This window comes from Sorex fumeus, unplaced genomic scaffold (genome assembly GCF_029834395.1).
Source record: "Sorex fumeus unplaced genomic scaffold, SorFum_2.1 ptg000028l, whole genome shotgun sequence".
In the NCBI taxonomy this organism is placed as follows: domain Eukaryota; kingdom Metazoa; phylum Chordata; class Mammalia; order Eulipotyphla; family Soricidae; genus Sorex; species Sorex fumeus.
In genome coordinates, this window is record NW_026606085.1 from 2,721,299 (window position 1) to 2,737,206 (window position 15,908).

Below are 15,908 nucleotides of genomic sequence, written 5' to 3' on the forward strand. Positions count from 1 at the left end.
GCTTTTCTTTGGGGGAGGGGGCAGAAAAGGGGATGACAGTGGACCACACTCACTGGCACTCAGAGGCTATTCTTGATCCGTGTTCAGGAGTGACCCCTCATCAGGGGGATCCTATGTGGTACAGGGGGATGTGAATCAGGTTGGCTGGATGCAATACAAGTGCTATAACCTCCATACAAATCTCTCTGGCCCTGGTATTTTAGAGTTTTTTATTAGTCAGTATCAATTTAGAGTTCTCTTAGTAACTTCGGTATAAGACAGAATACACATTTACCTTCATGTAATTCTTTCCTCAGTTTCTCAGCATCCTCCTGTAAAACTGATTTTTGAGTATTTAAAACTGCTACATACATCTCTAGATCAGTCCTACAAGATTTCTCAGCTTCCAGATAATGATTCAGTTCTTTAACCTGAAACAAGATATGATTCCATGAAACTAGTAACTTTATATTTGTATATTTGCTATAAAATTTAACATTTATAATTTTCATTATAAAACATACATTAAAGGAAAATAACACAAGTCTTACCCATAACCATACTACTAAAATAACATACAGTTGACATTATACTTAACAGTTCTGCACCTTTTTTTTTTTTTTTTTTGCTTTTTGGGTTACACCCGGCGATGCTCAGGGGTTACTCCTGGCTCTGCACTCAGGAATTACTCCTGGCAGTGTTCAGGGGACCATATAGGATGCTGGGAATCAAACCTGGGTTGGCCCTATTCCCTACCCGCTGTGCTATCACTCCAGCCCCCAACAGTTCTGCACCTTTGAAAAAAGGTAAATCCAATCTGTATTTCCAGAGCAACACTTAGACATTTGTTTATTTTAACTGCATCCCCAGCAACACCATGATGCCTTTTTTTTTAAAGTTATTACTTCCTCGGGCTGAAGTGACCATACAGCAGCTAGTGCACTTGCCTTATATGCCCCTGAACTGGGTTCAATTCCTGACGCTCATATGGTTCTCAAGTATTGTCAGGAGTGATGCCTGAGCACAGAGTCAGAAATAAGCCCTGAGCACATTGGGTGTGGCCACAAGTCCAAAAATATAAACTTCGTTTACTTTCTATATATAAAAATCATCCACATGATTCTAAGTTTGCTCTTCTTTGATACATAGGGAGGAAAATCCAAATGCCTTAAATTTATGTGAGAAGATATTTTCACAAGCACATGATAAAAAAAATTACTGGTTTCATAATGAATACAAGCTCAAAAGGTGCATAATACTTTTTATAAAATCACATATTTTAAAAAATATTTGGTTGAACAATTATAAAACTTAAACAACTAATAATGTCTAAGATCTTTACGACCGAGGAGTGATAGCACAGCGGGTAGGGCATTTGCCTTGCATGCAACTGACCAGGTTCGATTCCTTCATCCCTCTCGGAGAGCCCGACAAACTACCGGGAGTATCCCGCCCACACAGCAGAGCCTGGCAAGCCCCCCGTGGCATATTTGATATTCCAAAAACAATAACAAGTCTCACAATGGAGACGTTACTGGTGCCCACTCAAGCAAATTGATGAAAAACTGGAGGACAGCGCTACAGTGCAAACAATCTTGCCTCCCACCTATGACTATAGAATCCATTTTGTTATGCTTTCCAGTGGTGCTCAGTCTAAGTCTGGCTGTGTTCAGTCAGGAGTGATCCCTGACAGTGCTTTGAGGGACCATTTGTGGTGCCAGGGATTAAACCAGGGTTGGCAGCATACAAATCTCCTGTACTATTTCTCCAGGCCTTCCTCACACTTCTCGCACATTAAATTTTTTATCCAAAATATATGCTTAATTTTTAGCTTATTAAAATACTTATAGGCCCTCCCGTTGATCGTCGATTTGCTCGAGCGGGCCCAGTAACGTCTCCATTGGAGACTTTGTTGTTACTGTGTCTGGCATATCGAATACTCTCGGTAGCTTGCCGGGCTCTCCAAGAGGGGCGGAGGAATCGAACTCGGGTCGGCCATGTTGGCTGCGTGCAAGGCAGACGCCCTACCCGCTGTGCTAAAATACTTATGATTCACTTTCTCATTTGAGGTCATTTTCATTCCATTCATCTCCCCACTTCTTCCAATGTAAAACAGCTAGTTTATCTGTTCCACTTATCTTTACTACCAGATCATTAGTATATTAATACTGGTCAATCACTAAAAATATATTTAAGCCGCCAACTGATGCTTTACTGGAGGCTTTCAACAAATCAGAAAGATACTAGCCAAGCATGACAAGGTGCCTACTACTGTTGTGCCAGAGAAATAGTACAAGATTTAAGGCAATTGCCTTGCATGAGGCTAACACCTCAACCTAACACAGAGCTGGAATAGCTCTTCCCCCTACCCCCGCCTCCACATCACAGCACTAGCAGATATGGTGCAACTCCACCCTCACCCCAAAATGCTGACCACTGTGCTAGATTTCCTTTTGCCAGGAGAGGGTAGCAATTCAGTTGAGACTAATAATAAAAGATGAAAATAGGACCAGAGAGATAGTCTAGCGATAAGTACAGCAGTAAGGAGCTGACCCATTCCATCGCCAGCACCACACATGGCTCCCTGAGTAATGCCAGGAGGAATCCCTGAACACAGCCAGTAATAAACTCTGATGGCTGTTGGATATGACCCACTCCCCTCCCCCCCACCACCAAAAGAACAGACAGAGGTGGGGACAAACCATTAAAAGCTACCTTTAATTTTTTAAAAAAAAAAGAAAAAAGAAAAGACAAGACATGTCTGGTTCTAGGTAGGAGGAAATAAAGAGTAATTTTAAGAGTACTGAAAACCAAAAATAGTCAACTAGGGATGCAATTTGACAACAGCGGCTGAAACTGAACCATTGCACAAATTCCAGGGTGACATAACAAATCAGCACTTAAAACTTACAATCTGGTTAAGGTAAAATGGCTACCATCCGCCTGATTTCTAGTGAGGAAGAATCTTTTCCCATTCCCTGACTACTCTGGGTTGCCTCAGCTGTGAATTGCTTCTTCATACAGCTTTTCTATTGGGTCTTTTGTCAATTACAGCCTTAACTTTTTTTTTTATGTAGGAGTACTGCTATTTATTCAGGCACTGATTAGCTGACTGAATTGGGCATGAACTCCACCTTACTTTTTTTTTTATGATTTATTGAATCACCGTGAGAACAGTTACAAAGCTTTCAGGTTTAAGTCTCGGTCATACAATGAAACACCAGTACCTTCACCAGTGCCCATTCTCCACCATCAAAAACCCCAGTATACCCCCATTCCACACCCTCCCCCTACCTGTGGGGCAGATGATTTCCACATTACTCTCTCTACTTTGATTACATTCAATATTTTGACACTAGACCCACCAGTATTATTTGGGATTTTACCCCAATACTCAGATCTGCTGAAAAGGCAAGAGTAGACAATTTGTTTTCTATTGCTGGTAATGAATAACATATGATGTCGAGTGGCTACAGTAGTGGCCGCATGATTTTGAAATTCTGAAATTTTAACACTTAAATCTGAAGGGATTTCTTCCAAAACCTGCTGGGTTCCAAGATTTGTTGCTGAGTCTCTGGGATCATGGCAGTTAAGCAGCTTGATCAGGAGCCAGAAAGGCCATTCATGGGCAGCGACTCGGGGATCTCCTAGGGATGGGGAAGAAAGGGCCGGCTCCACCCCCAACCCATGAGGTCCCACGTGTCTCGTCACTGAGGGTCCAAACCTGACTGCCCAATGGCCTCTGGAAGATCAGCCTTAACATTTTTAAAAATTAATATTGGAAACTATAAAAAATTTTATGAGGAACAATACATTCTCATACTCTAAAGTTTCTCTCTTCATCTACTTTTTATTTTTGTCTTTCTACAACATTTGGGAGTGCTCATGTGTTACTCCCAGTCTGTGCTCAGGATTGCTTCTGCCTCTGCTTGGGGGAACCATTCTGAGTCAAGATAGTAAAACCAGGCCTTCCACATGCAAAGGAAATACACACCTGTTGACCTATCTTTCCAGTCCTCCTGTCAACTTTTTACAGTATTTTTATTTAAGAAAGTTTTATTTATGCATTGACTTATTTTCAGTTTGGGGCTATACTCAGCAGTGTGCAGGGCTTACCCCTGACTCCGCACTCAGGAGTCACTCCTGGCAGGCTAGGGGAATCAAATATGGGGTGCTGGGGACCAAACTCAGGGGGGGCAGCATTCAACACAAATACCCTATCCACTGCAGTATCACTCAGATCCACATTTTACTTTGATTTGGGTGGCAGTTTGGGTCACACCCAGCAAGTGTTCAGAGTTACTCCCAGGAAGTGTGCTGAGGGATTGTTCCTAGTATTGTGCAAAGAGGAACCATCTAGTGCCACAGTGCTAGGGACTGAACCAGGGGAACCAGGGTCCACAGTTTCATATATATATAGATATATATCTACATATATGTGTACATATATGTATATATAAAATTCAGGGGGGGATTTGGGGACACATATGCTGATGCTCAGGGCTTACTTCCGTTTCTATGCTCAGGGAAAACTCCTGGCAGTGCTCAGGAGACTATATGCAGCACTGCAGATCCAACCAGAGCCAGATGCATGCAAGGGAAGCACCATAACCTCCGTATTTTGTCTCTGACCCTGAGTTTATTTCCTTTCTTTTTCGTTTTGGGGCCACAACCAGAGGTTATGTGGTCTTACTCCTGATGGTGCTCAGAGAACCACATGCAGTGCCAGGGATCAAACAACAGTCCACTGCATGCAAGACAAGCACCCTAACCACATACTCACTCATTCATATTTTAATGAAGAAAATTAACCAAGCCTCTTCCACACTCAATATTTTTGTCTTATTTTAAAAATATTTTTGTAGGGTCAGAGAGAACAGACAGTTGGCAAAGCAGTTCCTTACATGCAGGTTCGATCCATAACACCAAATAATGTCTCCTGAGCATCTATCTCCAAGAGTAAACCTTGACCACAGAACCAGGATTAATTCCTGAGCACTGCTGGATGTGGCCCAAAAACCAAACCAAACCAATAAAAATGTTCTTATAAACCAAATAATATACTCTTTTTAAGACTGACTTTTCATTTTTAAGTTTTATTTTGTTTTGGGGCCATACCTAGTGGTGTTCAGGACTTACTACTGACTCTGTGCTCAGGGATTACTCCTGGTAGTGCTAAGGGACTAAATGGGGTGATGAGGATCAAACCCCAGTTGGCTGTAGTATCTCTACAAAACCTTACTCTTAGGCTTTTAGCTAATTAGCTTTTGCTACAAAGTAGGAAAACTAATCTCACTTTATTCCATACTTTATAATCAGTTAAAAAGCATTTCCCCCCAAAACAAATATCTTCCCATTAAAGTGTGTGATGTGGAGCTGGAGCAATACCACAGCGGGTAGAGCGTTTGTCTTGCAGGTGGCTGACCCGGATTCGATTCCCAGCATCCCATGTGGTCCCGAGCGAGGAGTAATTCCTGAGTGCATGAGCCAGGAGTAACCCCTATGCATCACCGGGTGTGACCCAAAAAAGCAATTAAAAAAAAAAGTGTGTAATGCCACCTATGATATGCTGAATTTCTATAACTATGAATTCTATAGATTCTTTATTCTGTTTCACTAATCTACTTGTTTACCCATAAACAAAGTATAAATTATCTTTATTAAATTATAATTTTAAAGTTACTCTTAAGTTTTTCAAGTTTCAATATCTTGGAAGTAAGACAACACTATCCAGCTTATCTTCATCAAAATTTTGCTGAATGTTTTTGTTCCTTTGCTTGCCTATAAAAATTCTAGAATCTACTCATTAAATTTTTTAGTAAAACTATTGAATTTGAAGAAATCTGAATTAATGTTAATTTGGAGATATACTGTCTGCTTTATGACTTAATTCGAGAACACACATGCATTAAGGTCTTTATTTATGGGGCCAGAGTACAGTTGATGGGGTGTGGGCCTTGCATGTGGCCAGCCTGTTTTCAATCCCTAGCACCCCATATAGTGCCCCAGCTCACCAGGAGTGATCCCTGAGAACCGCCAGTCATTTATAAAAAACTTTAAAGGGTTTTATTTGTTTAGATATACTTTTTTTCTTTATAGTGCTTGGGATAGAAACAAAGGCCTCACAAAAATAAAGTACTCTACCACTGAGTCACATCCCCAGTCTAATTAGATGTTTTTAAATAACTCATTCACATAAATGCTTTTGCTCCTGTGTTTGGGTTATTTTTCTCCTAGTATGCTATTGGATTACTCTTGGCAGTGGTCGGGGACCATAGGTGGTGCGGAAGATCAAATCTGGGTTGGCTGCATGCAAGGCCCTACCTACTATATTATCTTTCCAGCCCCTGTACATTGATCTTGCTCTAAGAAATTTCCTAATATTCCGCCCCTCTCGGAGAGCCCGGCAAGCTACCGAGAGTATTCAATATGCCAAACACAGTAACAACAAAGTCTCCAATGGAGACGTTACTGGGCCCGCTCGAGCAAAATTTTACAAGCTCTATAATTTGAGCATTTACTCTTTTCCTTTCTCTATAGGCAATTCAGCCATTTTTATTGCTTTTTTTCCAGTTCTTAGACCTCCTTTATCTTGTCATGATGCACTGTCTGGAAACACAAAACAACCTGAACCAAATTAATAAGCATGATCTCATTTTGTTCCTGCCATTAACATTCCTAAAACTTAGGCTGACAAACTTTAAATCACTAATTAGAATATTTACTAAAGGTTTGATAAAGAGGCCTTTATTAAGTTATTGCATGTTTAAATTCAGCAAATGCTTTTCTGATGGAAAACTGGTGAATCAATAAAAACAGTGAACTAAAGATTAATACATTATTTCCCCATAGTCATTTTATGTAGGTATTTAATAATAAATACCTGAAAGTTTCCTATTGAAAGGTAGTTTATCTACTCTTAAATTCCTGGGAATACATCCCTCTAGGTAATAATACTTTTTTTTTTAATTAACTGTTCTATTGAAAATTTTTGTTTCTGTATTTGCAAGAATTCTAATTTTCTTTTCTTTACTATCTCTGTGTGTTTATTCATAATATAGTTATATCAAGTCTCATAAGATAAAATGGTAAGTTTTCCCTCTTTTTTCTATTCTTTATCAAAGTTGGTCAAATGTAAGAATCCTGGGTAAGGACTGTGAATGGGACACTCTGAAGCACTAAAGACTGGACTTTTGATTTCATGCTTTGACAGCAGACGCTTCAGTTTCTGAGCTATCTCCTATTTCCACACAAACTTAATTTTGAAACTTTTTTCTTTCTGGTTTTTGTGCCAAACCCAGAGGTGCTCAGGGATTACTTCTGGCTCTGAACCCAGGGATCACTCCTGGCAGAGCTCAAGGGACCATATGGGGTGCCAGGGATTGAACCTGGGTCAGCCACATGAAAGGCAAACACTTTATCTGCTATACCACCATCTCTCCTGTCCAAATGATTTTTTATTTTCAACTGTATCCTTCGGCTGTTCTCTTCCAGGAGCTGGTTTTTATAGTCTCTGAGTCTTGGCCGTTGATGGGATTACACGGCGCCAGGGGGTCAGTTGGTGGGTGTGATCCCCGCCTACTGGAATCTGGAGGATCTGGGTGGAGGATGCTCGACCCCAATCCGAGTAGGCTTGGAGATCTCGACCCCGGAACCCGCATAGCTTTGTCCCTCTGCCAGTACCTTCATGTGTGTGGAGAGTGGTTTCAGCATGGTGGTGGCAGAGGGACAAAGCTATGCGGGTTCCGGGGTCGAGATCTCCAAGCCTACTCGGATTGGGGTCGAGCATCCTCCACCCAGATCCTCCAGATTCCAGTAGGCAGGGGTCACACCCACCAACTGGCCCCCTGGCACCGTGTAATCCCATCAACAGCCAAGACTCAGAGACTATAAAAACCAGCTCCCGGAACCACGCGGCCGCGACATCTTATTATGACATCTTATTATCTCATTCCTACTTTGGACAAACTGGCAGGCTACCGAATGTAGCCTGCCCACAAGGCAGAGTCTGGCAAACTCCCCGTGGCATACCAAATATGCCAAATACCAGTAACAATGATGGGTCTCGTTCTCCTAAAGAGCCTTGAATATAATCTCAGGGCTAGGATGAAAGAGACGTTACTGGGGCCTGCTCGAGGCAATCGACGAATAAGAGGATGATTTGTGATTTGTATCCTTCAGTTTTATGTCAGTGTATCTCTTGTAAATAACAGGAGGTGAGATTTTTTTTAATCCCACCTCATTTTGAACAGAGGTAAAGGTGTGTGTCTTGCAAGCAATAGACCTTGGTTTAACCCTAGCACCTCCAGTACTGATTGCTGAGCACAGAATCAGGAGTAAACCCTGAGCAATGGAGGATGTGGCCCAGAAATAAAGCCAAAAAAATCCCATCTTTTTCTGTAGGCGATTATCAATTTACATTAGAACTATTTGTACCTTTCCATTTCTCCATTCTTCCATTTCTGTACTACTACTTTTTTTTGTTTGTTTGTTTGTTTTTGGGTCACACCCGGCGATGCACAGGGGTTACTCCTGGCTCTGCACTCAGGAGTTACTCCTGGTGATGCTCAGGGGAACCACATGGGATGCTGGGAATTGAACCCGGGTCAGCCGCGTGCAAGGCAAACGCCCTATCCACTGTGCTATCTCTCCAGCCCCTGTACTACTACTTTTTAAAAAAAATTTTCCACTTTCTTTTCATTATTAAATATTTTTACATTCCCTTTGTATTTCTTCTATCTTTATGGTTAACAAATCCAGACATACCATAGCTCTATCAACATTAAATGATCAATTCTGGGGGTGTTTTCAGCAAAGTTGACTCTAAACAGAATTACCTTATAAGACAATGAGTAAAATCAGATCTCATTTTGATAATGAACACTAGCCTTATAACAAGGTTAAAGTATCACTATTATAATTATCTAAAATATACATTAAGGCAGAATGATCAAGTTTTTTAATTTTAAAGAAAGTAAAACTTATTAACATGCATAGTTCAGTTTCTATCATCTAGATTCTAATTTTTTTCATGAAATCAGGGCAAAATTTTGTATTTTAAGCAAATAATAAAACAATGCCTCACAACCTTTGAGGCCTCCAGCTCTTTAATCTTGTCTTCAGCCTCTGTCAATTTATCTTTCAAAGCTGCAATTTCCTTCTCCATCGGCATCACAACAGATCGAAGTTTTTCAGCATCTTCTTGGGCCTAAAGGTTAAAGAAAGAATTAAATACTGCAACTTACTAAGTTACTGCTTTTCTAGGCTCTAACACATCTGCTTGTTAACGTCAGTATAATACAAACTTAGCATTTACAAAACTGAACCCTGTCTTTTTTCTTCTTGAGGGGGTCATGCCCAAGAATACTCAGAGTTTGTTGCTGGCTCTTTCCTCAGCGATCATTCCTACCAAGGCTGGGGGACATATGGGTGTGTGGGATCAAACCCAGGTCAGCTGGCATGCGAGACAAGCCACAAACATACTGTAGTATCTCTCTAGCTTCAGAACCATGTCTAACTTTTAAGTGTACAGGGATGTAGCTCGGTAGCACAGTGAATGCTTTCCATGGGTAAGGCCCTGAGTTTGTATACCCAGAACCACAAAAATAAAGAAATTTTTTAAATGCTGTAACATTTTGTGAAGTCATAGACATCACTTCCCCCAGTAACTTAATTTAATTTGTGAGAAAAGGAAGACCTCAAAGAGAGAAGAGCAGCAGTGCTGGCAGATGCAACAGAAGCCAGGAAAAGCATTTGCAACGCCCACCTGTCCTTCACCAACTACAAGACCAAGATGACTGCCCTCTGATTTCAACATTAAAAACAGCAATGTAGGGGCTGGAGGAATAGCACAGCAGGTAGAGCGTTTGCCTTACACACGGCCAACCCGGGTTCGATTCCCAGCATCACATATGGTCCCCTGAAAACCTTCAGGAGTAATTACAGAGTGCACAGCCAGGAGTAACCCCCTGTGCATTGCTGGCTATGACCCAAAAAGCAAAAAATAATTAAAACAGCAATGTAGAGCTGATATAGGCAGGCAGGTAGATAGGAAAGGGTCCCCATGGAAATTAAAATCCTGGGGAAAAAATAAAACAAATAGACCTGAGCCTGCAAAAAGCCAACTTTGCAGAAACAGAAACTAAGACCTGATAACACCTTCCTGGTGCTGGTAACACACCCAGAGAAGGCTGAACACCAATCCCCACCCCCATCCCTCTCCCAGAGAAGCTCCAGGAACAAAGGCCAGGAAAGGAATTTCAAAGAGGACCACTGACCACTCCCAAATTTAAACCCTTGGCAACCACCCTAACAATGGACTTTTTACTTTTTACCTAGGTAGAAGTCCCATGTGGGGGCACCTTGAAGAAACCCTACAAAATAGCCACCTTGAACAAAGCCCGAACCCATGTGGTGTTCAAGCATGCGTGTAACCCGTATCTCTCCTCTTGAGATGTGTACTGGGCTCTCTCCATCTCCGGAGAAGCCCACGTTCTCCCCCTGGAGTGCATTACTCTCGATCCCTCTGCTTTCCCTCCCTCCCCTTCCTAAAAAGCCTACAAATAAAATCTGCTTTTACTTCACTGCTATTATTAACTTCTGAAATTCCTTTCTGTGAGAAAGACAAGGACCGAGAAAACCTGAATAAGGCCTAGGACTGACTTTTCTTTTCTGCAAAAAAAATTCCTTTCTCCTGTCTGAGTCCACGGCTCTCCAAGAGATCAGGCTCTCAAAGCAGATGTCAGATGTGGTTTGACAGCACCTGGTAGGGGTGACGAGGCTCTGTACCATGCTATACAGGGGCTCATCACAGCCTTCCCAGTTGGTCCCAGGGTGGCAGAGGTGGATCAGGAGCAAGTGACCATCTCTCTTCTCTCTACCTCACATAAGTCACCCTTGGGGGCCCACCAATTTCAGAGCTGGAGAGACAGTACAGGATAAGGACAGTGTCTTGCATACATCCAACCCTGGATCAAACTCCTGAGCACTACCAGGCGTAGTCCCTAATTAGAGGAAGAAGTATGCCCTGAGCATCTCCAGATATTGCCCCAAACCCTACAACTGAAAAAACATATTTTCAAAAAAGAACAATTTATTTTCTAAATTATAAAAAAATTACAAAGGCATGCGGGTCCCGGGGCTGAGATCTCCAAGCCTGCTCGGATCTGGGCTGAGCATCCTCCACCCAGATCCTCTATCTTCCAGTCCTGATCCGAGCAGCCTTAGAAATCTCAGCCCTGGGTCCCGCACATCTGGGTTCCTCTGCCAGCTCCTTCATGCGTGAGGCTCGTCTGAGGATGTGGAGAGTAACAACAAAGAGTCTCCTGCCCCTGCGCCTGGCTGTCCTCACCAGGGTCCCTTGGAGGGGGCAGGCTGAGTTTCCCTCCCGCCCCAAGCAGAGCCCCAGCAGCTGAAGACCTCCAGAACCAGCCTCAGCCATGCTAAGACCACTCTCCAAACGTTCGGACAAGCCTCACGCATGAAGGAACTGGCAGAAGAAGCCAGGTGTGTGGGACTGGGGGCTGAGATCTCCAAGGCTGCTTGGATCGGGACTGGGCCTCCTCCACCCAGATCCCCCATCTTCCAGTAGCTAGGCGTTACACCCACCAACTGCCCCCAGCACCATGTAATCCCATCAACAGCGAAGACCCAGAAACTATAGATCAAATACTGTTGCAATTTAAACAGAGCAACAAAATCAACCCCCTGAATAACCAAGGCAACCCTGGGAAAAAAAGAAAATAGGACAACTCTTCTTTTCCCAACTTTAAATTATATTATAAAGTCATAGATATCAAAACAAGTGTGATACTGGAATGAACACAGACAATGAAATACAACTGAGTCAGACAACTAATGAAATAGAATTGAGAGTTCCAAAAGAGATCCTCATGAATATGCACAACTACTTTATCTTTGACAAAGGTGCAAAGAATATAATATTGAACCAGCAAAGCCTCTTCTACAAATGATGCTAGGAAAAACTGGTCAGACGCATGTTAAAAAAATGTACTTAGATCACATGACCTTCTCTCCCAGAAGGGAGCGTACCATGACGCTCACCATAACCATGTTACCAGACCCTGAGCCAGGTTGTTTCACTTAGGGTGTTCTGGAGCAGGGAGGGTGAGACCCTCCCCACCCTCAGGGGCCCAGCCACCGCCATGCTCACAGCCGCTCCCCACATGCTCATGCAGGGCCTCACCCATGAGTTAATCTCTTAAAAAAAAAAAAAACCCAGGTATGTGGGACTTTGTGTCTGAGAACTCTGGGTTCAACAGGATGGGAAACAGAGGTTCTCTGCTCATTCCCCCCTGTCTCCAGTGACTCAGCAGTCACGCCCATAAGCCACCTCTGACTAGCGCCAGATAATCTCATCACTGGCCACCATCCAGATCGAATGTCCTTCTCTCCTGGAGGGGAGCACAACACGACACTTACCAAAACCACACACTGGACCCTGCACCAGGCTGTTTCACACGGGGCACACAGCAGAGGGGTGGGTGAGATCCCTCCCTGTCCCAAGGGACCCAGCCAGGGCAGCCGAAAACCTCCAGAACTCAACCACCGCCATGCCTACGGCTGCTCGCCACCCAGCATCACCCTTGAGTGAATCTATTCCTGGACCGTGCGGCCACAAATTCAAACCATACACCCTACCCATACTCCAAGATTACCCTACCCATACTCCATACACCACATTTGATAGGGTTCAAAGTAGGAGGCAACCAATCTTCGAGGGAAATATACATTTTTTAATAGCTACATATATAAAAAGCACACAAGGCTCAACCTTTAACAACATGATCTTTTATAGAAGGGCTTAATGGCTCCTGAGTAAAATACAACAATTTCCACACTCTTTCCTCTAAGGATACTTTCTTGTATCATTTTCAGCAGTTTTTCATAACAAACAATACAAAATATATTACTTTGGTTCTGCTTTGGGGCAGGGATTGGGGCTCAGGATGGAAACATCCGAAATATGGTAATGGAAAGGTGTAATGGTGGTGGGATTGGTGTTTGAATATTAAATGTAATCGACTATTGTAAACTACTTTATAAAATCAAAAATTAAAAAAAAAAGAACTTACACCCCATCTCATATTGTGCATAAAAGTCTATTCAAAATGTATCAGACCAAAAACTTAATAAATTATATTGAGGAAAACATAGGCAGAAGTCTTTATGATATTCAACCTAGAGGCATCTTTATTGATTCAATGCCACTGACCCAGCAAACAAAAACAAAGAGGACATTACATTAAGAAGCTCTCTGCTGCAAAAGAAATGAAGACCAGAATAAAAAATAACACCCCACAGATTGGGAGAGAGTATCTGTCTACTACTCAGCTGATAAAGAGTTAATATCCAAGATATAAAAAGCACTTCTATAAAACTTAACAAGAAAAAAACAACCCCATAAAAAAATGGGGAGAAGAAATGAACAAAAACTTAATCAAAGAAGATATACAGAGGCATCCGTCCCAACAGAGCCCTGGCAGCCAAAAACCTCCAGAACTCAATCACCACTACACTCATGGCTGAAATTTACAGGTTTGGAAGAGCCTCATCCATGAGTGAATCTGCTGAAAAACTCTGGTATGCGGTTTGGGACCAAAATCTCCAAGTTCTCACGAAGTCAGGGATGGGCAACCTCCCATATTTCCCTGTTCAACAGTGGCAACCTTGAACTGCCTCTGGAGCCATATAAGTTCATTAATGGCCATGATCCAGAAACTGAGACCATTCTCCACACTCATGAAGGTACCTGCAGAGGAACAAAGGCATGCGGGTCCCGGGGCTGAGATCTCCAAGCCTGCTAGGATCGGGGCTGAGCATCCTCCACCCAGATCCTCCACCTTCCAGTAGGCAGGGGTCACACCAACCAACTGGCCCCCTGGCGCCATGTAATCCCATTAACGGCCAAGACCCTGAGACTATAAAACCCAGCTCCTGGAAGCGTGCAGGCGCGCGACATCTTATCATCTCATTCTTACTTCGGACAACCCAGCAGGTTACCCGGCAGGTTAACATTCGGCAGGTTACCGAATGTTACCTGCCCACATGGCAGAGTCTGGCAAACTCCCCGTGGCATACCCAATATGCCAAATACCAGTAACAATGATGGGTCTCATTCTCCTAACCCTGAAAGAGCCTTGAATATGGCACTTTTTAAAATCTCAGAGGTAGGATGAAGGAGACGTTACTGGGGCCTGCTCGAGGCAATCGACAAACAACAGGATGATCGTGATCATGATCTAGAAACTAACAAATAAGTCTTGGAAGATATCAACAAGCTGCAGAGATGCCTCTGGACTCCAAAGTCACTATCCAGTTGAAAATTTAACTCCAGCTGTAACATCCTATTTAAAATTTTTGAATTCCAGGGCTGGAGTGATAACACAGCAGGTAAGGCATTTGCCTTGCACACAGCTGACCCGGGTTCAATTCCCAGCATCCCATATGGTCCCCCAAGCACGGCCAGAAGTAATGAATACATAAGCCAGGAGTAACCCCTGTGCATCACTGGGTGTGACCCAAAAATCAAAAAAAAAAATTTTTTTTGAATTCCTGGAGTGCACAACCACATTTGCACAACATTGTATAGTCTACACCATTCATACCAAGAGTAGCACACCACACTGGATAGGGTATAAAGTAATAGGCAACTGATCTCGATAAAAAAAAAAAATTAGCACACAAGGCTCAAACTGTAAGTAATGGCCACAGGCAGGCTGAGATAAACACTTCCACACACTTTCTTCTAAGGAAACTTTTTTTGATCATTTTTAGTGGATTATTCACAACAAGTAATACTGTCACTGTCACTGTCCTCCCGTTGTTCATCGATTTGCTCGAGCGGGCCCAGTAACATCTCCATTGGAGACTTTGTTGTTACTGTGTTTGGCATATGGAATATGTCACGGGTAGCTTGCCAGGCTCTGCCGTGCGGTCGAGTAACACAAAATAAATTATTTAGGGACTGCTTTTGAGGCAGGCTTGGGTAGTGGTTGGGAAAATTTGAAATATTGGTGGTAGGAAGGTGTAATGGTGCTGGGATTGGTGTTGGAATATTGAATGTAGAAAATTACTGTGAACAACTATAAAAATAAAATTAAATAAAAAAAGAAGACATAGAGAGGGCCAATAGTTTATAAGAAAGAGTAATTATCATCACAGAAATACAAAATAAATAACGAAGTAACAACCAGTGCTGATGTAGATGTGGGATGAAAGAAACCTCCATGCATTGCTGGTGGGAATGTTAACCAGTTCAAACTTTTTGGAAAACAATATGGTCAACTCAAGCTTCTATTCAGAAAAAGACATTTGCAAGCCTATGTTTACTGAAGCATAGCACTGTAGCACTGTCCTTCCATTGTTTATCGATTTGCTCAAGCAGGCACCAGTAATGTCTCCATGGTGAGACTTGTGACTGTTTTTGGCATATTGAATACACCACGGGGAGCTTGCCAGGTCTGCCGTGCAAGGGGGATAATCTCGGTAGCTTGCCAGGCTTTCCGAGAGGGACGGAGGAATCAAACCCGGGTTGGCAGCGTGCAAGGCAAACGCCCTACTCACCGTGCTATTGCTCCATTCACATAGCAAAACCTGGAAATAACTTAAGTTGCAAGAACAAATGGATGGATAAAGAAATTGTGGTGTATATACACAATGGAACACTACTAAATTATAATTTAAAATGAATTATGTAATTTGCTGCTACATGGAGTGATCTGGAGAGAATCAGGTTGAATGAAGTAAGGTAGAGGACAGGGGAAGATACAGAATGATCTCTCTCATATGTGGAATATAAATATAGGAAGGGAATAACAAAGAGTCAAAGACAACAGAGCCCAAAACTGGTCTACAGAACTGAGCTATAGATGGAGGCCCCAGGTTGGGCAGGTAGAGTCAGGATACAC

General features: G+C 42.6%; 1 protein-coding gene across 1 annotated transcript in view; it reads right to left on the reverse strand.

Annotated features, from left to right (window-relative positions):
- RABEP1 (rabaptin, RAB GTPase binding effector protein 1) overlaps positions 1–15,908 on the reverse strand; it is a 128,708-nt gene that overhangs the window by 59,542 nt on the left and 53,258 nt on the right. Inside the window, exons 5-6 of the mRNA XM_056115256.1 lie at positions 9,068–9,187; positions 275–410 (exon numbers count right to left, since the gene is read on the reverse strand). Coding sequence (XP_055971231.1) covers positions 275–410; positions 9,068–9,187 — 256 coding nt within the window. The remainder of the gene's footprint in view (positions 1–274; positions 411–9,067; positions 9,188–15,908) is intronic.